The sequence below is a fragment of the Ranitomeya imitator genome, chromosome 3 (genome assembly GCF_032444005.1).
Source record: "Ranitomeya imitator isolate aRanImi1 chromosome 3, aRanImi1.pri, whole genome shotgun sequence".
Classification (NCBI taxonomy): Eukaryota; Metazoa; Chordata; class Amphibia; order Anura; family Dendrobatidae; genus Ranitomeya; species Ranitomeya imitator.
Window position 1 is genome coordinate 130,959,673 of NC_091284.1, and position 25,616 is coordinate 130,985,288.

At 41.2% G+C, this 25,616-nt stretch overlaps 1 protein-coding gene across 1 annotated transcript in view; it reads left to right on the plus strand.

Moving 5' to 3' along the window:
- Positions 1 to 25,616, plus strand: part of TSPOAP1 (TSPO associated protein 1) — a 249,325-nt gene that overhangs the window by 153,795 nt on the left and 69,914 nt on the right. Inside the window, exons 7-16 of the mRNA XM_069759747.1 lie at positions 5,722 to 5,811; positions 7,061 to 7,183; positions 9,244 to 9,348; positions 11,695 to 11,745; positions 11,925 to 11,945; positions 12,232 to 12,424; positions 20,371 to 20,558; positions 20,707 to 20,864; positions 22,712 to 22,821; positions 24,359 to 25,162. Coding sequence (XP_069615848.1) covers positions 5,722 to 5,811; positions 7,061 to 7,183; positions 9,244 to 9,348; positions 11,695 to 11,745; positions 11,925 to 11,945; positions 12,232 to 12,424; positions 20,371 to 20,558; positions 20,707 to 20,864; positions 22,712 to 22,821; positions 24,359 to 25,162 — 1,843 coding nt within the window. The remainder of the gene's footprint in view (positions 1 to 5,721; positions 5,812 to 7,060; positions 7,184 to 9,243; positions 9,349 to 11,694; positions 11,746 to 11,924; positions 11,946 to 12,231; positions 12,425 to 20,370; positions 20,559 to 20,706; positions 20,865 to 22,711; positions 22,822 to 24,358; positions 25,163 to 25,616) is intronic.

Sequence of the window (25,616 nt, forward strand, 5' to 3'; positions counted from 1 at the left end):
CTCTCTGGCGGCCTCTAGAGTAGTGAGGGCCTTAAGCAGCTGCTGGCCACTATGCCAGCAGATGTCAGTGCCTGGGCACCAGAGAATCCACGGGTTCTCCGGTTAGCCAGTACGACCCTGACCCTGCCTACAGTCCCACCCCGAAGCACCAGCATCTCATTAACTGAAAACATCTAAGGCTATGTTCACACGTTCCTGATTTACCTCCTTTTTTTTCAGGACTAAAAACCGCAGCTCTTGGCAGAAAACGCAGGTCCTTTTTTTGGTGCTTTTTTGGTGCGTTTTTTGATGCGTTTTTTGATGCTTTTTTTATGCAGTTTTTTTATGCAGTTTTCTATGCAGAGTCTGTGTGTTTTCTGGGAAGTTTTTTAGGGTTAAAATGGCTGAAAATACCCTACCCCTAACCCTACCCCTAACCCTATTCTAACCTTAGTGGGAAAAAAAAAATAATTCTTAATTTTTTTATTGTCCCTACCTATGGGGGTGACAAAGGGGGGGGTCATTTACTATTTTTTTTTATTTTGATCACTGAGATAGGTTATACCTCAGTGATCAAAATGCACTTTGGAACGAATCTGCCGGCCGGCAGATTCGGCGGGCGCATTGCGCATGCGCCCGCCATTTTGCAAGATGGCGGCGCCCAGGGAGAAGACGGCCGGATGGACACCGGGAGGCCGGGTAAGTATAAGGGGGGAGATGAGGGCACGGGGGGGCGTCGGAGCACGGGGGTGGCATCGGAGCATGGGGGGGTGGGATTGGGGCACGGGGGGGCAGCCACACTGCAGCGGTTCTGCACCACAAACCGCAGAAAACCCGCAGATATTTTTTTCATCTGCGGGTTTTACTGCGGGTTTGACCTCACAATGGAGGTCAATGGGTGCAGAACCGCTGCAGTTCAGCAAAAAGAAGTGACATGGTACTTCTTTTTTACCGCGGCTATTCAGTGCGGCTTTTTTCGCGATTTTCCGCAATGTGGGCACAGCAGTTCCTGTTTTCCATAGAGTACATTGTAATGTACCCTGCATGGAAAACAGCTGCGGACCCGCAGCGGCAAAATCGCGGCGATTCCGCATGAAAAAAGGATGGTGTGAACATGGCCTAACACTGATTACACAAGAACCACAAGATAGATTTCTTCACCCCAGGTATCATTTTAGTCAGTATAATAGCAACAATCTGTTACTGTGCACAATCCTGCTGACAGGTTCGCTTTAAGTTTGTTTCAATAAGAAAAGGTTAATCATAATATTTAATGATAAGGAAACAACTTCTTCAATTGTAGACATTTTTTGCATATACAGTGGGTACGGAAAGTATTCAGACCCCTTCAAAATTTTCACTCTGTTTCATTGCAGCCATTTGGTAAATTCAAAAAAGTTCATTTTTTTTCTCAATGTACACTCTGCACCCCATCTTGACTGAAAAAAAAACAAATGTAGAAATTTTTGCAAATGTATTAAAGAAAAACAGAAATATCACATGGTCGTATGTATTCAGACCCTTTTCTCAGTATTGAGTAGAAGCGCCCTTGTGAGCTAGTACAGCCATGAGTCCTCTTGGAAATGATGCAACAAGTTTTTCACACATGAATTTGAGGATCCTCTGCCATTCTTCCTTGCAGATCCTCTACAGTTCCGTCAGGTTGGATGGTGAACGTTGGTGGCAGCCATTTTCAGGTCTCTCCAGAGATGCTCAATTGGTTTTAGGTCAGGACTCTGGCTGGGCCAGTCAAGAATGGTCACAGAGTTGTTCTGAAGCCACTCCTTGGTTATTTTAGCTGTGTGCTTAGGGTTATTGTCTTGTTGGAAGGTGAACCTTTGGCCAAGTCTGAGGTCCAGAGCACTCTGGAAGAGGTTTTCATCCAGGATATCTCTGTACTTGGCCACATTCATATTTCCTTAATGACAACCAGTCATGCTGTCCCTGCAGCTGAAAAACACCCACATAGCATAATGCTGCCACCACCATGTTTCACTGTTGGGATTGTATTGGTCTGGTGATGAGCAGTGCCTGGTTTTCTCCACACATACCGCTTAGAATTATCACCAAAATGGTCTATCTATGTCTCATCAGACCAGAGAATCTAATTTCTCATAGTCTGGGAGTCCTTCATGTGTTATTTTTTTTTTATGCAGGCTTTCATATGTCTTGCACTGAGGAGAGGCTTCCGTTGGGCCACTTTGCCATAAAGGCCCAACTGGTGGAGGGCTGCAGTGATAGTTGACTTTGTGGAACTTTCTCCCTACTGCATTTATTGAGCTCAGCCACAGTGATTTTGGGGTTCTTCTTTACTTCTCTCACCAAGGCTCTTCTCCCACGATTGCTCAGTTTGGCTGGATGGCCAGGTCTAGGAAGACTTCTGGTGACCCAAACTTCTTCCATTTAAGGATTATGGAGGCCACTGTGCTCTTAGGAACCTTGAGCACTGGAGACATTCTGTCGTAACCTTGGCCAGATCTGTGCCTTGCCACAATTCTGTCTCTGAGCTCCTTGGCCAGTTCCTTTGACCTCATGATTCTCATTTAGTCTGACATGCACTGTGAGATGTGAGCTCTTATATAGACAAATCAAGTCCTATCAGTTTAATTAAACACAGCTGAACTCCAGTGAAGTAGTAGAACCATCTCAAGGAGGATCACAAGGAAATGGACAGCATGTGGCTTAAATATGAGTGTCTGAGCAAAGAGTTTGAATACTTATGACCATGTGATAGTTCAGTTTTTCTTTTTAACAAATGTGCAAAAATTACTGTGTTTTTTTTTTGTCAAGATGGGGTGCAGAGTGTACATTAATGAGAAAAAAATGAACTGTTTTGAATTTACCAAATGACTGCAATGAAACAGAGTGAAAAATTTAAAGGGGTCTGAATACTTTCTGTACCCACTGTGTATGAAGGCTGGCCTACGACTTTGTCCACGTTTTTGTATTTTTGCCCTCTGTGTATTTGAGTTTGACATCCCTGGACTAGGGCAATGGTGGCATTAAACCCTCATACATGAGACTGTCACTTTTCCTGTACATCTCATTGTTGTGTTGTGTAATCCTGATATTCGCACATCTGTGTGTATTCACGGACACATTGCCATCCAATATCCACATGACTAAACATGCGGCATGCTCTATTTAATTCCATATGATTAATCTATCTCCCTGAAGGAATGAATGGAGAATACAAATATAAATATTAACATATTCATCTGAATATTTGTATGATATCTTCTTTATGATATCTTCTATATCTGTATGCAAGGTGTAAGGGAAAAAAAATTGGAAATCCATTAAAACCACATTGAGCTAAAGTTCTGTTAACATCTGCAGATTTTCTGAAAGATTTCATGGAAATCGCAACAGAATCCATCCGCCTCTTTTATAAATCTTTTGATTTCCATGTGGCATTTGTACATACTATGTCCAGTGCATTGTGATATCTTTCATTAAAAGGAATCTGTCAGCAGGTGTTTGCTAGTTAATCAGAGAGCAGCATAATGTAGGGACAGAGAGCTTGACTCTGCAGATGTCATTTCCTCCGCAGCTTTAGTTTCAATGCAATCCATGTTTTATCAGCAGAAGATTACAGTCAAGATAATCTGTGTAACCTCGCCACCACCACTGATTGGCAGCTGGCTGACTATGCACAGCGTACACAGGAAGCAGCCAATCAGGGGTGTGGGCGGTGTTATGAACATCTCAGCCTTCTGAGACTGCTACATGTATAGCAGAGAAAATGGATTCTATCAAAACTGCCCCAAATAGCCTAGTAAGTGATACATCACTGGAATCAGGGTCTCTACCCCTACATCATACTGCTCTCATATTACATAACAAAATCTGCTGACAAATTCCCTTTAACTAAAAAACATTTTCTTTCCTTGTGTCAAGTTTTTGGATTTATGACGCAGTTATTTCAGATGGGGTTTTGTATTGATAGAACGCAGTTCACCTCTCCCACAAGAAGGTGCAGAAACATAGAGTACAGACCAAAAGTTTGGACACACCTTCTCATTTAAAGATTTTTCTGTATTTTCATGACTATGAAAATTGTACATTCACACTGAAGGCATCAAAACTATGAATTAACACATCTGGAATTATATACTCAACAAAAAAGTGTGAAACAATTGAAATTATGTCTTGTATTCTAGGTTCTTCAAAGTAGCCACCTTTTGATTTGATGACTGCTTTGCACACTCTTGGCATTCTCTTTATGAGCTTCATGAGGTAGTCACCGGGAATGGTTTTCACTTCACAGGTGTCCCCTGTCAGCCCAGGTTTAATAAGTGGGATTTCTTGCCTTATAAATGGGGTTGGGACCATCAGTTGTGTTGTGCAGAAGTCTGATGGATACACAGCTGATAGTCCTACTAAATAGACTGTTAGAATTTGTATTATGGCAAAAAAAAGCAGCTAAGTAAAGAAAAACGAGTGGCCACCAGTACTTTAAGAAATGAAGGTCAGTCAGTCTGAAAAATTGGGAAACCTTTGAAAGTGTCCCCAAGTGCAGTTGCAAAAATCATCAAGCGCTACAAACAAACTGGCTCACATGAGGACCACTCCAGGAAAGGAAGACCAAGAGTCACCTCTGCTTCTGAGGATAAGTTTATCCGAGTCACCAGCCTCAGAAATCGCAGGTTAACAGCAGCTCAGATTAGAGACCAGGTCAATGCCGCACAGAGTTCTAGCAGCAGACACATCTCTACAACAACTGTTAAGAGGAGAGTTTGTGCAGCAGGCCTTCATGGTAAAATAGCTGCTAGGAAACCACTGCTAAGGACAGGCAACAAGCAGAAGAGACTTGTTTGGGCTAAATAACACAAGGAATGGACATTAGACCAGTGGAAATCTGTGCTTTGGTCTGATGAGTCCAAATTTGAGATCTTTGGTTCCAACCACTGTGTCTTTGTGCAACGCAGAAAAGGTGAACGGATGGACTCTACATGCCTGGCTCCCACCGTGAAGCATGGAGGAGGTGGTGTGATGGTGTGGTGGTGCTTTGCTGGTGACACTGCTGGGGATTTATTCAAAATTGAAGGCATACTGAACCAGCATGGCTACCACAACATCTTGTACCGGCATGCTATTCCATCTGGTTTGCGTTTAGTTGGACCATCATTTATTTTTCAACAGGACAATGACCCCAAACACACCTCCAGGCTGTGTAAGGGCTATTTGACTAAGAAGGAGAGTGATGGGGTGCTACGCCAGATGACCTGGCCTCCACAGTCACCAGACCTGAACCCAATCGAGATGGTTTGGGGTGAACTGGACCGCAGAGTGAAGGCAAAAGGGCCAACAAGTGCTAAGCATCTCTGGGAACTCCTTCAAGATTGTTGGTAAACCATTCCCGGTGACTACCTCTTGAAGCTCATCAAGAGAATGCCAAGAGTGTGCAAAGCAATCATCAAAGCAATAGGTGGCTACTTTGAAGAACCTAGAATATAAGACATAATTTCCGTTGTTTCACACTTTTTTGTTAAGTATATAATTCCACATGTGTTAATTCATAGTTTTGATGCCTTCAGTGTGAATGTACAATTTTCATAGTCATGAAAATACAGAAAAATCTCTAAATGAGAAGGTGTGTCCAAACTTTTGGTGTGTACTGTATAGTGCAAAACAAAACATATTGAGAGGATATGAACTGGTCACTCAGACTATAAAGTGTATACCATAAACCAAAGTGTTTCACCTAATATTATTTTTCTCACTTTTGTTTGGAAACAGGAACTGAAGCTTCAGGAGGTACAAGCGGAGAATGCATGTCTTGTGGAAGAAAGGTCAAGGCTCTGCAGCAGAGTAAAGAGGGCAGCCAAGGTCAGCACAATTTCTAATTTATGCAGATAAATAGAGTAATTGAGTTATAATACACTTTCAAAACAGCTGAGCAGAAGAAATGAAAAAGACCAAAACTCTGCAAAGTCTTTCTTCATAACAATCGAAAGCCACATGGCCTCACAGCTCAACGTTGATTTTCTACTGGAGAAAGTCACTAAGTGTCTCCTCCAACGTTCACTTAGAAGTAACTATCTGCGCTTACTCTAATGCTGCGGTGCTACAACTATAACCTTCCAGTAGCCCATGAATCGTCCTCTTGCTTTACAATAGAAAAGTAGCACAAAGGCACCAAGTATCATTTACAGTTGGATTCAGTTGTTGTTAATTTGGCAACTGTGGATAGTAAATGGGCTGTGAAATAGCGAGCTGTTGTGCTTTGTACTACCCCAGTGCTGCATCTAATGTTTGGTTATTTCTTAGTAGTGTATGTAGCAGCACTGGGTTACTGCAAGCAGCGAGTGAGGACAGCCACAGAGGGATGTAGGATTCTGCTCTGTAGGCTGGGAAGGTTGAACTCCGCTTTTACTAGAAAGTCATGTCCTTTATGGTGGCATTAAGAATGCTTCTGGCCCCTTTTGATGATAAGTACAACGGCCCTTTAACATTGTAATTTTTTTTTTTATTCATTCCTACATTCAGTGACACCATTTGAGGCTTATGCCTGAACCTCCCCAAAACTGGTTTCGGGCAAATGCACCGATGGGGCCATTGACTATAACGATGCAGACAAGTCACCATGTGCTCTTTTGTGCATAATTTTTGTCCATGTACATTCCTCCTATAGGAGGTGGCACCATGATGTAGGAAAAAAAACATAATGTGAAAGGGCCCTAATTAGTTAGAAAAGTTTTCAGTCTTTGGGCGCCTACTAATTTTTTAAATAAAGAGAACAACCATAGACTGGTGATTGGTATCTTTAAGAATCCAAATAAAGCAATGGCGGCCGACAGCACTGCTGTAGCGTACAAAGGATGCTCGTCCTAGCTCCACAGGACCCAGGTGGAGAGGTACATACCAACGTGTAGAAGTGAAGGACAGCATCCGATCCAGGTGAAGAAAAAGAAACACTTTATTGTGCCATAGGTGCAACGTTTCAACCTCAAAAAGGTCTTTGTCAAGCATGGTATCTTTAAGAAGTCACCAGGGCAAAATCCATGGTGCAAAAATGCACAGGATTTTTAATTCATTTGATTGTTGCCCGATGTCTGACTGTTCATTTTTTTTATAGGTCGAATCTGAAAATGCTGACTTGAAGAGACATCTAACCGAAGTGACTGAGCAACGGGATTCTGCTCTTGAGGAGATTCATAGATTGCAAAGCAAGCTGGAGAACCTGGAGCAAGTGCTTAAGGTTTGTGTTCAAATTCAGGTTGATTTTTTTTTCTCAAGTAACACACAAAGATCGAAAAAGACTATTAGGAACCTGTTATAACTTTCAGGCAAAGTTTCCCTTTTAGTAGCTCAGCAATAAAAACTTTCATAGACATTTTGAAAACTGTCTACCTCTCTGCTGAGGTTTGTTCAGCCGGGACCTTCATGGTCTCTGCTATAAGCATGAGCTCTTCATAAACTTTGGTGTGTTAATTTCTTATACACAAATTCCCTTCTAATAGGTTTAGATGATGATGATAACCTTATCAATCAGATTTTGCCACAATAAGTCAGCGCATAAACCAAGGAAAGCGAAATGGACACACAACTAACAAGCCCAGCTGAGTGTATGGTGCAAATTCGATCTCTGAAATTAACCCCTTCACGCTGCAGCCCTTTTCATTTTTGCATTTGTTTTTCGCTCCCCTTCTACCCAGAGCCAGAACTTTTTTTTACTTTTCCGTCAATATGGCCCTATGAGGGCTTCTTTTTTGCAGGATGTTGTACTTTTGAACAACACCATTGGTTTTACCATATCGTGTACTCGAAAACGGGAAAAAAATTCTAAGTGGTGAAATTGCAAAAAAGTGCAATTCCACAACTGTTTTTTAGATTTTGTTTTTTTTTTACCATGTTCATCAAATGCTAAAATTGACCTGCTATTATGATTCTCCAGGTCATTTCGAGTTCGTAGACACCAAACATGTCAAGGTTGTTTTTTATTTAAATGATGGAAAAAAAATCCAAAATTGGTTAAAAAAAAAAAATAAAAATATTGCGCCATTTTCCAAGACCCGTGGCTCCTCCATTTTCCGTGATAAGGGGCTGGGTGATGGCTTATTTTTTGAGTGCTGAGCTGACGTTTTTAATTATACCATTTTGGTGTGTATACCATCTTTTGATCGCCTGTTATTGCATTTTAATGCAATATTGCAGCGACCAAAAAAATGTAATTCTTGCGTTTTTTACTTTTTTTTTTTGCTACTCCATTTACAGATTGGTTTAATTCTTTACATAGCTTGATAGATGGGGCAATTTTGAACGTGGCGATACCAAATATGTGATTTTTTTTTTTATGTTTCATTTTGAATGGGGTGATTTGAACTTTTATATTTTATTTTCTTAATATTTAAAAAAAAAAAGTGTTACTTTTTGCATGCTTCAATAGTCTGCATGGGAGATTAGAAGCTGCAGTTGTCCGATCGCCTCTGCTACACAGAGGTGATGATCAGATCGCCTGTGTGTAGCAGAATTCTGACTTGCTATGAGCACTGACCACTTGGTGGCGCTCATAGCAATCTGGCCATGGCAACCACAGGGGTCTCCTGCAGACCCCGGGTTGTCATGCCAACACATCGGCGACCCGATGTGACAGGGGTGTCGATGGGCGGGATTAGTGACTCGCTTCCGGCGCGATCATCTTAAATGCCGCTGTCAGGAATTGACAGCTGCATTTAACGGGATAGCAGGCGCGGGTGGATCGTGATTCCACCGCTGTTATGGCAACATGTCAGCTGTTTTGAACAGCTGACATATGCTAGGAATGATGTGGGCTCAGCGTCAGAGTCCACATCAAAGGGAGGGACACGACATGCGCCGTACATGTACGACGCATGTCGTTAAGGAGTTAAAACATTTGGTACTCCAATGCATCCGTCATAGGATAAGAGTGCTACGTCAGCATCTTGTAATAAATGGCTGTCGGCTAAATGCTCCAGATACCCCTGTGAACAACCACACTCGCATTGTGTCCCTGCTCATCGTCAGGAAAAAGGATCGGACATGTTGAAATCCAATGAAGATGTATGTTGCTAATTCGGTTTCCGTTATTTAAGGTCAGCCTCACAGCCCTAATAAAATGTTCATAGTCGGGGTAATAAATAATATAAGGCAGTGAAACCACAAGGTATTTAGAAAAACCTGAAATCAATTGCCTAAGAAGGAAACTTAGCTGCTTTGGTCAGTAGGTGATTTTCTTGTAATGTTTCACTAAATAGTCAGGTCCCGGAGACACTGACTGGTTTACCTTACTTGTTCTAGCACATGCGAGATGTGGCGGAGAGAAGGCAACAGCTGGAGAAAGATCATGAAGATGCTGTAATAGCTTTGAAGAAAAGGCAGGAAGAAGTAAAGCGGCTCCAGCAAGTGGGTAACAATTATTAAATAGCAACAATACTTTATTTTATTATTATAATTTTTTTTTTAATCAATGGCGCAGACAAGATGCAAAACTTTGTAAGACAAAATGTTATTAGAGAAAAAAAAAAACTTTCCCAAAATTAGTCACTTCTTTCCCTGCACTGACTATTCCCTCTCAAAAACTGCTTAATCTGTCTACAAATCTGTCTGCACTAAGGGCTCTCGGGCAGCTGGGTTGTGTTCACACAGGCACGGGACTTCTTGGTGCAAATTAACTTTTATTTAAGACCACAAAACAAGCAGAAATGTCCGTACACCTGACGTCCAGTCTTTGCACTGGCTCGCGAGAGTATTCACCTCCTTTGACATTTTTTTCGTGTTTTGCTACCTCACAATCTGGAATTTGATGTTCAGTTTTTTTTTTCTGACTTCTACGGTCATTATGATATCACATATGTATTTAAAAAAAAAAAAAAATGTTGCCCTTCCATTAAGAAAGAAGGTGGTATATTCAGAATCTCGGTTTTGTTTACTTTTTTTTTTTTTTACATTTCGCTATACTTTGCAGCCCCCTTTGGGTGATTGCTGGTTCAAGTCTCCTATCACTTACATTATATACTGCAATTCTGCAGTATTATTGTATATGACAACAATCTTAGTACTCCCAAAGGCTGGTTTTCATAGGAGTACTGATATGACAGGCATGGGGGTCTTCAGTAGACCCCTGGCTGTTACAGCAACCCATCAGCGCATCGTGATTGTGTGACAGGGGTGTCAGTGAGCGATTAGAACAGTGTGCTTCTGGACACACGCTGTAAATGCCCCTATCAAAGGTTGGAGGCAGATAATGGCTGAATAACACAACAGTCATTTACTGGGAATGGAATGAGCTCAGCCTTTCAGCCTGTATCAAAGTCAGGGAGCCGAGCGGACAAGTCAGAAAACCACATGACATGTACTGAAGTCTCTTCTCCTGCAATCATACCAAATGTCTGTTTTGCATTGCCATTCGCACTGCTGACAATTTTTGTTTTGCGCTTTCTTTTCTTCCCCTTTTTTTGTTTTCTCGAGAGCCTTAACTTTTCTTTCCATCAAAGTAGCCATATGTGTTTGTGTATATATGCATGTGTATGTGTATATGTATGTGTGTGTGTATGTATGTATGTGTATATACATGTATATATATATATATATATATATATCCATAATGTAAATGTTTGTCTCTATTTTCTGAAAACTGTAACATTTTGTTTTTCTATTGATTTATGTAAGGATCTTGTGTTTTTTGCTTAGTGAGCAGATTTTATTAACTCCTTGATAACATTCTTGGTTACATACAATGTTTTGATCACTTTTAGTTGCATTTTTAATGGGAGGAACGACAATTTTGATGAGATTTTTACAGAAACGGTGATGCAAAACATGTATTTTTTACTAACATGTATTCGATTGTATCAACCTCTAACAAAGGAGTTCAAGCCACGGGGGCTTTCAGCAGAACCCCAGCTGCCATGCCAGGCAACCCATTGGCAGCCAGCAATTACCTATCGTGAGAGCTTATTGGCACCTCTGCTGGCATGCCCCTGGGATTGTGTGGCTTTAAATGTCACTGTCAGAGATAACGGCAGCGACTGCAGCTTAGCTCTGGTCACTGCTCTTACATACAGCTGCATCAATTGGGTGAGCTGCAAGCACAACTCCTAAGCCTACATTTATACTCCGACACCTACAGTGTGATATCAGTGTAGTTCACACGTCAGGAAGAAGGTAGAGAAGGAAAACAAACAAAAATGTGTGACAAATACATATTTTTTCTAATCTGTTTTTATGTTGTGGATAATTCTATATTTTTGCACATAACCTTAGGGTCAGCCATCTTGCTTGAACTGCTGTTAATCATTTAGAGATAACCACATTTACAGCAGCTGCATGAATCATAAGAAAGTATGCTGGAGGTGTTCATTGATTTCTATTGGAGAGGTTTCTAGGCATGCAGGAAGGGGGAGGAGGTGAGCTGTGACTGTCTTATGTTGGGAATGGTTTAATCCTCCGTATGGTTTATTATCTCTGTACTTAGTCTGTTTCGTTCTAATCTTGCCTGTGATGATTGTGAGAACTGCACTGTGAAAACGGCAAGATTTCATAATTTTGTAAAAATGGATATTCATCAGAAAAAAAAGAAACATCACTAGAAATAAAGGACACTAACCGTCAGTATGTGTGACCACTTATTTGTTACTGATGACAGTTTGAGTGTTTGTGACTGTCGGAAGAAATCCTTTCTGTGCTTATTTCACAAGTAAAATGTAAGTTTAAATAACCAAAATAAAATGGTTCATTTTCTGTCTCTAGGCCCAAGTTGAAGCTAAAAAAGAACATGAAGGAGCTGTTCAGCTTCTGGAGGTACTGTAGTGTGTCTTGTAGAAAAATAACAAAGCTTATTACATTTTAATTACCGTAGTTGAAGCATAATTTTTATATGCAGTAATTCTAGTCTCTCACAAATTCTCCAGAACTTTGATATTAAATGTTTCACAATTATGCAGGTAGTTAACATGTTTTCTCTTCCTTTTCATGCGCAGAGTACTTTGGATACTTTACAGGTATGGTAAAAAGTGTGCAACTGTTTTTCAGAGTTGTTGTATCTCCTCCTTTCAGAATATTAAGTGTTTTGGATGCAGTTTAATGCAGTAATTTTCGCTAGTCGTATTTGTGAATGCAAAAGAGAATGATTTATAAGAATTTACTTTATACTTTTCTTTAAACTGTCTTTGACTGAAAACAAATAAACAAAAAAATAATCAAAGACTGCATGTTGAGAGTCCTATAGAGGCTCACATTACCGTGGCGTTTACCTGCTGTTAACTGGCATTTCAACTTTTCCTCCAGTCTAAAGTGAAGCTTCTAGAAGACAAATGTCGCAGTCAGACAGAACAGTTCAGCTTACTATCCCAAGAGCTGGAGAGATTTCGTCTGCAAACTGGGAACATTGATCTTCTAACCTCGACCTTTGTGACTTCTGAATTGCCTCCACCACAGTCTTGTTCTACCCCAGGTCTTGCCCCTATTAATCAAGAAAGAGGTGATTAGCTAACTTGCCTGCATTCATGTGTTATACAGGTGCTTCTCACAAACTTAGAATATCATCAAAAAGTTATTTACTTTCAGTTCTTCAATACAAAAAGTGAAATTCATATAGAGTCATTACAAACCGAGCGATCTATTTCAAGTGTTTATTTCTGTTAATGTTGATGATTATGGCTTACAGCCAATGAAAACCCAAAAGTCATTATCTCAGTAAATTAGAATACTTTATAACACCAGCTTGAAAAATGATTTTAAAATCCAAAATGTTTTTTTAAAATCCAAAATGTTGGGCTACTGAAATGTATGTTCAGTAAATGCTCTCAATATTTGGTCTGGGCTCCTTTTGCATCAATTACTGCATCAATGCGGCGTGGCATAGAGGCAATCAGCCTGTGGCACTGTAGAGGTGTTATGGAAGCCCAGGTTGCTTTGATAGCAGCATTCAGCTCGTCTGCATTGTTGGGTCTGGTGTCTCATCTTCCTCTTGACTATACCCCATAGATTCTCTATGAGGTTAAGGTCAGGCGAGTTTGCTGCCAATCAAGCACAGTGATACTATTGTTTGTAAACCAGGTATTGGTACTTTTGGCAGTGCTGGAGAATGAAATTTCCATCTCCAAAAAGCTGGTCAGCAGACGGAAGCAGGAAGTGCTCTAAAATTTCCTGGTAGACGGCTGCGCTGACTTTGGTCTTGATAACACACAGTGTACCTGCACCAGCAGATGACATGGCTCCCCAAACCATCACAGATTGTGTAAACTTCACACTAGACCTCAAGCAGCTTGGATTGTGGCCTCTCCACTCTTCCTCCAGTTTCTGGGACCTTTACTTTCATCTGAAAACAACACCTTGGACCACTGAGCAACAGTCCAGATCTTTTTCTCCTTGGCCCAGGTAAGACGCTTCTGGCATTGTCTATTGGTCATGAGTGGCTTAACACAAGGAATGCAACACTTGTAGTTCATGTCCTGGATACCTCTGTGTGCGGTGGCTCTTGAAGCAATGACTCCAGCAGCAGTCCACTCCTTGTGAATCTTCCCCAAATTTTTGAATGGCCTTTTCTTAGCAATTCTTTTAAGACTGCGGTTATCCCGGTTACTTGTGCACCTTTTTCTACCACACTTTTTCCTTCCACTCAACTTTCCATTAATATGCTTGGATACAGCACTCTGAACAGCCAGCCTCTTTAGCATAAGCAATGAAATAGGGCGCACTACCAACATATAAACCTAATATAAAAAAATATATCCATAAATACGGGGTGCAAGCGAGTGACAAAACGACCAAATATAACCAGCAGAAAGAAAAGTATCACTCCAGTTATGCACACCACGTATAAAAAATGAAAACATAATGTAGGAAAAAACACAAGATTTTATTGACACACAACATAATAAAACATACTTAAAAACAGAAAGGCAAGGCCCTGTCCATAACACTCAGTAAATACAGAGTACAATAATATATATAACCCATAATAAGCATACTGATAACCAATGCTATAAGCCTGCCTGTACCCTAGCACTAGATGCAGACCATACGTGGCCAGCTCACAGGACAAACTAACCAACCCAGGCGGATGTATACAAAATCCTAAGTGGCCAGTAAACACCCAAATAGTGCATTTAGCCCGAACGGCTCATGGGACAAAAATATCTACCCTAAGCCAGTAAGGCAACAGGATCCCAAAATAACAGTGGGAGAAAAAAAAAAAAGAGCACTGGAACCGCCAGGAAAAACCTCAGAGCACTAGAAGAAGGGGTTACCCAAATGGTGACCAGAGCGGAGTCCGTGGGTAGCCAGGCAAGCAAGCAGGACAGGGACCAGAGCAGCCCCACGCGTATCGCCCTTCAAGAGAGGGCTTCGTCAGGGGAAGTACCAACATGTGTCCCAAACCCTGTATAAATACCATCCCAATAAATAGAACAAACGGCCCACCTGTGACTGAGCAAAGAAGCTGCAAATGTGCAGAAAGTCCTGAAATGAAAGTGCCAGCCAAAATGCAGCCGGAGCTAGCTGAGATAAGAAGCCAGTCCCACGTTATTGGGATGGTATTTATACAGGGTTTGGGACACATGTTGGTACTTCCCCTGACGAAGCCCTCTCTTGAAGGGCGATACGCGTGGGGCTGCTCTGGTCCCTGTCCTGCTTGCTTGCCTGTCTACCCACGGACTCCGCTCTGGTCACCATTTGGGTAACCCCTTCTTCTAGTGCTCTGAGGTTTTTCCTGGCGGTTCCAGTGCTCTTTTTTTTTTCTCCCACTGTTATTTTGGGATCCTGTTGCCTTACTGGCTTAGGGTAGATATTTTTGTCCCATGAGCCGTTCGGGCTAAATGCACTTTGGGTGTTTACTGGCCACTTAGGATTTTGTATACATCCGCCTGGGTTGGTTAGTTTGTCCTGTGAGCTGGCCACGTATGGTCTGCATCTAGTCCTAGGGTACAGGCAGGCTTATAGCATTGGTTATCAGTATGCTTATTATGGGTTATATATATTATTGTACTCTGTATTTACTGAGTGTTATGGACAGGGCCTTGCCTTTCTGTTTTTAAGTATGTTTTATTATGTTGTGTGTCAATAAAATCTTGTGTTTTTTCCTACATTATGTTTTCATTTTTTATACGTGGTGTGCATAACTGGAGTGATACTTTTCTTTCTGCTGGTTATAACCAGCCTCTTTAGCAATGACCTTTTGTGGCTTACCCTCCTTGTGGAGTGTGTCAGTGACTGCCTTCTGGACATCTATCAAGTCAGCAGTCTTCCCCATGATTGTGGAGCCTCCTGAAACAGACTAAGGGACTTTTTTAACCCCTTCACCCCCGGAGCTTTTTCCGCTTTTTCATTTTCGTTTTTTGCTCCCCTCCTTCCCAGAGCCATAACTTTTTTATTTTTCCGTGAATATGGCCATGTGAGGGCTTATTTTTTGCGGGACGAGATGTACTTTTGAACGATACCATTGATTTTACCATGCCATGTAACAGAAAACGGGAAAAAAATTCCAAGTGTGATGAAATTGCAAAAAAAGTGCAATCTCACACTTGTTTTTCGTTTGGCTTTTTTGCTAGGTTCACTAAATGCTAAAACTAACCTGCCATTATGATTCTCCAGGTCATTACGAGTTCATAGACACCAAACATATCTAGGTTATTTTTTATCTAAGTGGTGAAAAAAATTTCCAAATTTTGCTAAAAAAAAAAAAATTGCGCGATTTTCCGATACCCGTAGCGTCTCCAATTTTCGTGATCTGGGGTCAGGTGAGGGCTTATTTTTTGCGTGCCGAGCTGGCGTTTTTAATGATACCATTTTGGTCTAGATACGTTCTTTTGATCGCCCGTTATTGCATTTTAATGCAATGTCGCGGCGACCAAAAAAACGCAATTTTGGCGTTTTGATTTTTTTTCTCGCTACGTCATTTAGCGGTCAGGTTAATCCTTTGTTTTTATTGATAGATCGGGCGATTCCGAACGCGGCGATACCAAATATGTGTATGTTTGATTTTTTTTTAATTGTCTTATTTTGATTGGGGCGAAAGGGGGGTGATTTGAACTTTTATATATTTTTTATTTTTTTTATATTTTTAATCACTTTTTTTAATTTTAGCATGCTTCAATAGCCTCCATGGGAGGCTAGAAGCATGCATAACTCGATCGGCTCTGCTACATAGAGGTGAAGCACAGATCACCTCTATGTAGCAGAAATGCAGGTGTACTGTGAACGCCGACCACAGGGTGGCGCTCAAAGCAATCGGCCATCAACAACCATAGAGGTCTCAAGGAGACCTCTCGTTGTTATGGCAATGCACTGCTGACCACCGATCATGTGACGGGGGTCAGCAGTGCGAGCACTTCCGGCCGCGCGGCCGGGAGCGCTAGTTAAATGCCGCTGTCAGCGCTTGACGGCGGCATTTAACTAGTTAATGAGCACGGGCGGATCGCGATTCCGCTCGCGCTCATTGCGCGCACATGTCAGCTGTACAAAACAGCTGACATGTCGCGGCTTTGAGGTGGGCTCACCGCCGGAGCCCACATCAAAGCAGGGGATCTGCCAGCTGACGTACTATTCCGTCAGCTGGCAGAAAGGGGTTAAATACTTAGGAAGGCTTTGCAGATGTTTTTTGTTAATTATTCTAATTTATTGAGTTAAGCCATATTCATCAACATTAACAGAAATAAACACTTGAAATTCATCACTCTGTAATGACTCTATGTAATGAGTTTCACTTTTTGTATTGAAGAACTGAAATAGATTAACTTTTTGATGATCTAATGTTGAGAAGCCCCTGTATTTACTGTACTGATGTGTTATTGTATAATGTACAAGTGTGGCTCTTATACAGTGTGCGCAAAATTCCCATCAGAAATCTGATTTTTAAAGGGGTATCTCAAGAGTGTATCCCAGTATGTAGTAGGTGTAATAATAATAAGTTTAGCAAATACCTTCAGTTAGAAATGTAGCATAGGTCTTCTGATTCACTATGTCACTTACCCCATGTGCAGGTCATTGCAATAGCTTAGCTGTTAGGTATCCATAGTTACGACCACTAATTGTCACTAATTGTCACTATATTTATATAATTATAAAAATTATTATTATTATTATTATTATTATTACTATATGAGTGGTCATAACCATTGATACCTAAGCTACTCCAATGCCCTTTACATGAGGTAAGTGAACATATTCAATCAGAAGAACTATACTACATTTCTAATTGGAGGTATTTGCAAATATTATGATTATTACACTTACTACTTATTTGGATCGGATCTTTGAGATGGAAATACCCTGTTATAAGGGTTGTCTGACAGTGAAAAATATTTTTCCCCCATTATGAACGGTTTTAAAATAATGGAGGCCTCTGCAGATCTAGTGCAGAGCAATTTTGGAGTCTGTGCCTTCTCTGAAAGCGGTGTCTGCTGAATTCAGAAGTCACTACCACAGTCAGGTGACGAGATGAGCATTATTGGATGTTTCTCTGACACGCTCGTCTAGTCACGTGACCGCTGCTGCACTGCTCCTGTGGCTTCCATGTTTGTAATCGTACGTTTAATTTATTTTTTTTTTGCAGGATGTTTTTTCAAAACCTTGTGTAGAAAAAATGCCTTGAATGAACATCAGTGTGGTTTTCCCATTTGAAATCAATATCTTGACCAATAATATTTGAAGCGTTTTTTTATGTGGATTTTAGAGCAGAATTCACTCCAAAATCCATATAAAAACTCAGTGGGATCATAGCATAACACAAGTGTGGTCTGCAGTGATAATCCAAGACATCGGAACCCCACAGAAGCCAGACTAAATTATTGCTCCATAGGATTCATGGGCATTTGCTCAGAGATCTATTGTGGCTTAGTAGTGAATGTAAGCCATGATAGTGGACTGTTGATGTTTTCTGCTCAGTGAGAAGTTCTCCTAGCTGTTAATACCCTATCCTTTCTTCTAGATGAGCTCTCCTCCTGGGATGTGATCAGTTGGGTAGACATTAGCCTGGAAGGCAGCAGTTCCAGCTTTGTTTATCTCTCAATGGATGGTACTGAAATGCAGGACATGTTGTGTAAATACCACTTGGTGTTGGTGTGGGGTTATCATTGGCTTTGGCTATTGTTCTTTGTACACAGATAAAGCACCATGTGATAAATTATCTCCTCCCAGCATGCATCACCAATGTGGTTAATGTAATGCATGAATGCTGCACATGTGAAGGGGTTGTGCCTCAATTACAACTCATCACCTTTCCACAGGATAAATGATCAGTGTGAAATTTCTGGGGTCCCATCATGACAACCTGTGTCCCCCTTCCACCTTTTTGAATGGAGCTGCGGCCGTGAATGTGCTGTGAAGTTCCACTTATTGTCTGTGGGACCGATGACCATTGCTGAGTGCTGTACTCCTTCATAGACAATGAATGGGGAGGCAGTATTGCTAAAAATGGCCCAGTAGCGTTTAGTTACATTGGTGGGGTAGGGAGCACATGTTAGCTGGATTGACATATTGTGAGATGGTATGAATGTATTAAAAAATGTGATGGGGCTTGTGTGACATTGTCATGTCAGCCTTGCTGCCAATCAATGGCCGCTTCACTTTCTGTTCCTTTCTCAATAAGACAGCACCTACAAGGAATGTGCGTCAGGTGTGTTCCTCGTAGGTGAGGTCTTATTGATGCCACTGCGTATGTTCTTCAGTTATATGACACCAATACCCTCTTTTATTACCATCATTCCCTTAAAGCAGGGGTCTCCATCTCCAGGCCTCGAGGGCCGCCAACAGTGCAGGTTTTCAGGATTTCTTTAGTATTGCATCGGTGGTAATGTGATCATCTGCACAGGTGATGATTCCAACCCCTGTGCAATACTAAGGAAATCCTGAAAACCTGCACTGTTGGCGGCCCTCGAGGCCTGGAGCTGGGGACCACTGCCTTAAAGCATTGATTATTTGGAATCTTTTTTTTTTTTTTTTTTGTAGTATCTATATTCAATGCTTAGGCATCAATGATTATGATCCTTTATTATTTTGTTTTACACATCTGGGAGTGTGGTGCCATTGCTCGCCTAGTTATTGTATTATTTTAAATGTCTGATTTTGTATGTGTATCAATTGTACTTAGCAATTACTAGTAATAAAATATATTTTTATTTTATTTTGCACGTTTTGTTTGTATAGGTGCAAGGTGCCCTTATTAGGGGCTTTGCCACTCCCAGAGCACTTAATGCCACATTTTTATATATATATATATATATTTATACTTGTAGAAAAGGATATTACTTGGGAATGCCGTAATGGATTGAAATGTAAATTCATCGACCCCCCCCTATATTTTTGAGACCTGCATGCCCTATATATGCGTTGTGAGGTTATTGATCTTACTGACAGGTGACCTTTAAACTAACACACAACAAAAATATCATAATGCAGAAGGTTAAGACTTAACACCACAAAAAGCAAGGAATTTGTATACTTAAGATTCAAGTTATTCTATTCTGCATCAGAATATCTTTCTGCATCTTGAACTCTGGCATTTTAATGGGGATATTACACCAGGTTTTTTCTATGTAATCTGAGAGCACCATAATGTAGGAACAGAGGGCTCCTCGGCGATACAGTGATGTGTTACTGGGATGTGCTTTGCGGTTTCAGTACAATCAGTGTTTTATCAGCAGGAGATTATTGCTACACGACAACAGGCCTCATATATCCTAGTCTAACCACACACCCCTGATTAGCAGCTCTCTGCCACTATACAATATATACATAAAGCTGTGGTGTGGGTTGGGATTGTACACAGCTCAACAACTGAGCTCTGCTACATCTGCAGCAGAGAAAAATGTGATTCTATTATAATTACTGCACCCAGTATAGTAAGGCTGGGTTCACATTGCGTCCTGGCAGTCCGTTAGATGGACTACGTTACACCGCGGCATAAACACGGTGTAACGTAGTCCGTTAAGGCCGCCATTGACTGTAATGTCGGACGCATCGGCCATTGTGGGCGTGCACTAGGGATGTGCCGTCTTTGAGTGACGGACCCCGAGACGCGGGCTGCAGCGTTTCCGGGTCCGTCACTAGTAGCGCAGATAGAGCTAGCAGCTGCTCTATCTGCGCTATTGCGATGTTAACGTCGGCACTTGCGTTAACAGCAGCCCGTTAGCGTATGTGCTGAACGGGCTGCTGCTAACGCAGTGTGAACCCGGCCTAAGTGTCACATCGCTGTAATTAGGATCTCTGTCACTACCTCATGCTGCTGTCAGATTACATAGCAGAAACCTTCTGACATATTGCCTTTAAGAAAGACTTAATCTAGTAATGTCTGTTGACTTCATATAGATCATTAGACAATAATAGCCACACTAAGAGCGACTATTCGTACGTGGTGAGTGCTTGGAGTCATAGGGGTCATTATTTCATGATCGGTTACAGATATAATCCATTCTGTTCTCTTGACAGTCGATGGAAAGATCAAAGATGGCAAGAAAAAACGAAGACCTGAAGCACCAGCACCAAGCCACAATGTTGGCAATGTTGAGTCCCCAAATCAGGAGATTGCCAAAGGAAAACAAAATCTTGAAGCTCCACGCACTCCATCAAAATCAGAGTCCACGCATGAAAGCTCCAAGTCCTGTCCCACCCCAGAAGTAAGACACATTTGCCACTTTTGTTTAGAGATTGGAATGTTATGAAGACCAGGGACTGTTTAATATTGTTCAGGGTGGTTTACTGGGATAGAATAGAGTCACTAACGCACGTCTAGATAATCCTTTTTATACTTGACGCATACTTTGTATTGTCTACATTTTTGTTGAACTTCACTTTGCTCCTAATATTTCACAGGTGGACACTGCCAGTGAGATGGAAGAGCTGGAGGCAGACAGTGTTTCATTAAATCCTGAACCAGAAACCCACTCCAGTGCAAAGTTGCAAGTTTTTCTTGCTCGATACAGGTGATATTAATGTCTTCAAGATTAATTTGTTAGTGATGCACAAAAAAATATAGGGCAGAAAATAATGAATTTCACTTTCTGGTCTCGGTTCAACCGGATCCAGAATTGTCTTGTCACGACATGTGACGACTGCTGCCAATCACTGGCTTCAGCAGCAACTTCAGTAATGTTGACATGTCACCTCTGCAGACAATAATTGGCTGCGGCAGTCACATGTCAGCACACTACGTTGTCACCTGTGAATCAGACAAGCAGGGAAGCATGGATTTGGGAGCGCCAATACTTTCCTGGTTATTTTATTCCACTGGCAATAGTTTGTACTGACTGAAAAAATCCTTTAAAAAAAAAAAAAACTCACCAACGTAAAAGTTGAGGAGTAGTGATGAGCGAGTATACTCATTACTCGAGATTTCCTGAGCCTGCTCAGGTGGTCTCCGAGTATTTGGGCGTGCTCGGAAAATTAGTTTTTGTCGCCGCAGCTGCATCATTTGCAGCTACTAGACAGCTTGAATACATGTAGGGATTTCCGAACAAACAGGCAACCCCCTGCATGTATTCAGGCTGTCTCGCAGCCGCAAATCATGCAAATGCGGTGACATAAACGAAAACTCTGAGCACGCCCAAATACTTGGAGATCACCTGAACAAGCTCAGGAAAACCCGAGTAAGGCCGGAGTCACACTATTCTGTAATACGGACGAGTACTATGCGCTAAAAAATCACATAGCACTCAGCCCAATGTTAATCTATGGGGCAGCTCCTATTATCCGTTGTTTTCTCGGCCGTATTCAGGATCCGCGTGAAATCCCAGCATGCTGCGATTGTCAGCGTATCTCGGCCGAGAATCGCCAATGCAAGTCTATGGGTGCGAGAAAAAAACGGATTCCACATGGACCATCAGTGTGACTTGCGAGAAATACGCACCGGTGTTCTATAGAAAAGCTGGTAATTCAGCGCGGTGTACAGTAAAATCACACTGACAGGTTAGAATAGAACAAATAAAATTAATGTCTACACATAGTATAGGTATGTGAGACACATATATATATTTATATTTAATACAGCGCAAGATAGCAGGAAAGTCGGTAATTCAATTACCGGCTTTTGCTATCTCCTTCCTAAACCCGACAGGATATGAGACATGGTTTGCATACAGTAAACCATTTCATATCCCTTCTTTTTTGCATATTCCTCACTAATAATGTTAGTAGAGTGTGTGTGCAAAATTTTGGGGCTCTAGCTGTTAAAATAAAGGGTTAAATCATGGACAAAACTGGCGTGGGCTTCCACGCAATTTTCTTTGCCAGAGTGGTAAAGCCAGTGACTGAGGGCAGATATTAATAGCCTAGAGAAGGACCATGGTTATACGGATGACACAGTTAATTTTTGGAGCAAAAATCGCATTCTCGCATTGAATACAGATCACTGGTCAGGAAATTTTCTGCGTATCTCGGCCATCAAAAACGGACCGTATTTTTATACGTTGTGTGTGACTCCGGCCTAACAAGCATACTCACTCATCACTATTGAGGAGTTGCCAACAGGAACATCAGGTTTTAGATACAGTGGAAAATTAATTGTTTTAATGGGTTGCTATGGCCAACATCCATTTTTCCTGGTTTGTACTTTTCATTTCCCCAAAGTGTTTGTATAACAAGTTATCTTGTCATTTTAGAGTAGGCGAAAAGGAGCCTTGGTTGTATACTTCCTTGTGAATTACTAGGTTTTTTTTTTTTTTTTTATAATGAGCTCCCAAATCACTTTCAGCTTACATAGCTTATTGTATGTGACTTATATTAGGGCTTGTTTTCACTGTTTTGTTCAATTTATTCTTAATATTTTTTATAGCTACAATCCTTTTGATGGTCCCAATGAAAATCCTGAAGCAGAACTCCCCATCACAGCAGGGGAATACATTTACATCTATGGAGACATGGATGATGATGGATTTTATGAAGGTAGGATAGCTAAAATAAAGGCACTAATTTAAAATAACTTGCTTGTTTGTCATTTTCTTTTACAATGATTACTATGGTCATTACTAGTGATGAGCGAATATACTCGTTACTCGATATTTCTCGAGCATGCTCAGGGGTCCTCCGAGTATTTTTTAGTGCTCGGAGATTTAGTTTTTCTTGCCGCAGCTGAATGATTTACATCTGTTAGCCAGCATAAGTACATGTGGGTATTCCCTAACAACCAGGCAACCCCCACATGTACTTATGCTGGTTAACAGATGTAAATCATTCAGCTGCGGCAAGAAAAACTAAATCTCCGAGCACTAAAAAATACTCGGAGGACCCCCGAGCATGCTTGAGAAATCTCGAGTAACGAGTATATTCGCTCATCACTAGTCATTACTTCTACACTCCCTTTTTATGTCCGTTTTTATAGGGCATATTGTATTAAAAAAGTGTCCTCTCAGAGCAGCTATGGCTGTGCAGGACATATATATTCAATTAGTAATGTTGAGGGAGGATCTAAAGTGACCCTTCACGGTTGACCTAGTGATTTTCAAATTAATTAACAGGGCGTTGCCGGCAACTGAAAATGACTAGACGGAGACGTGTGTCTCTGTTTGGGAGGATCGAGCAGATCTCTGGCCCCCGTTTATTGTGTATCACTTTTCATAATCATAGAAGTTATACTTTAACCAATCAGCATAAGAACACACTTTCAGCACTTAACCTATAAGAATGCAGGAAACACTTAACTTATGAGGATACAGAAAAACCGGAAACTACATATATGGTCGTGTCTTCTTGGCATAAAAAAAGCATACCAACAGGTGCCTCAGAGTCTTGTATAGCGATACACCCCCGAGTCCATTATCTGGTTCAAGTTAGAACACTCTTGTAGCAGAACATGAACAATAGCCTAGTTGAATAACAGACTTGTGAACAACAAGATAAAGTTACTTCATGACAGCTATAACCTTTTACCTAATTAAATAACAGAATTTATCTTTAAGCAACAAGAAAATGGAGTCAAAAACACAAAATGTAGAATCTTTCTTAATTTGTTCCTTCACAGTAACAATTGATTGCAATGGACTCATGTTAATTCTTTATTTCTTTATTTTCCCTGCAGCAGTACCCCTTATTAGGGAATAGGGAATTCTGGTTTCTTATTCAGTTGTAGGAGATTCATTTTTGGTGAACAAAGCATATCCACCCCCAGATAAGCATGTGTTATAAGCATATTTTCAGGCCTCCTTTCCTATGGCCAAATTCGCAAACAAAAATATGCCACCTAATAATAATAATTACTCAGTAAGTTAGTCCTGTGAGATCTATAATCATAGATGGTGGTGTCAAAACCAGACAATTTCATTAATAGTAATTAAAAATGTAAAACATCAAAAAGGTGTTTATATTGCCCAATTTGAGTAGATATTGTGTTGAAATATATGGGGCATATGTAATGTAAAATATCCAACTCTTATTCTATATGGAATTTTTTGTTTGTTTTTTACGGATTGTTTTGTCTTTATAGGGGAATTAATGGATGGGAGGCGTGGACTTGTTCCCTCAAACTTTGTAGAACGTGTTTCTGACGATGACTTAATCGCCTTCCACCCTGCTGAAACCAATGAGCTGTCACAGAGTTCTGGACAGGACACTAGTTTTTTGAGTGTAAGCAGTCGAGAGAGAAGTGAAGAAGATGATGATGGAAGCAGCCTCAGCCCATTGCCAATGCAAGGAAATAGTGAGGGAGCAAGAGATGTCTCAGCCGTGCCTTACCCTCGAAAGCTGACCCTCATTAAACAGCTTGCTCGTAGCATAGTGGTTGGATGGGAGCCTCCTCTTGTAGCAGCAGGCAGTGGAAATATCCGAAGTTATAATATCTATGTAGATAATGAACTTCGACAGAATGTTTGCTGTGGAGGACAATCTAAAGCCTTGATTGAGAAACTTGAGCTGAAAACTCGTACTTATCGCATTTCTGTACAGAGCATGACAGACAGTGGCTGCTCAGATCGGCTGCGTTGCACTTTGTTGGTCGGCCATGGCTACTCACTCGCACCAACACAGCTCCGTGTTCGCAGCCTGTCCGCTACGTCTGCAGAGATTACGTGGCAGCCAAGTAACAGCAACTATTCACATGCCTTGTATCTAAATGAGGAGAGCTGTGGCCTGACTAAGGCGGGGACCTATTGGTACATGTTTAACAGTTTGAGGCCTAGCACCATGTATAATGTAAAAGTAGAAGCCCGACCCCAGAGAATTCCCTTGGAGTTACCTCTGGAGAGAAGAGAGCCAAAGACCACAGTTATGCAACTGACAACTCCTTCTGCAGGTAAAGGACTAAATGAAATTTGGTTACTTTTCTTTCAATTTTCTTTTTATTGAAGAAGAAGGAATCACAATTGAACAGGAATTGAAAAATAGCCAGAGGAAGTTTCAAACAACATTAGGTATCCAATGGGACAATAACAAAAGTCCAACAAGATGTAGGAATACAATAAATTTGAAGAACTGGAAAAGGGTTCTGGATCAAACTTTGACATAAATTCAGAAGAAAGGGAAACTAGCAAAGGTGATTAGAGAAACAGTGGAAACATGAGTAAAGTTTTAAGATAGTAATAGAAAGATTGAGAGGGTTATAGGAAAGAGGGGGGGTGAGGTAAGAAAGGGGAGGGAGAGGGAGCTGAAGGGGGGGGCTTGGAGGAGGGAGGGGGAAAAAAGGACCGATGGTGGAGATGAAATTAAAAGATGAAGTCGAGAATGATAATGAGGGGGGGCTCGGCATA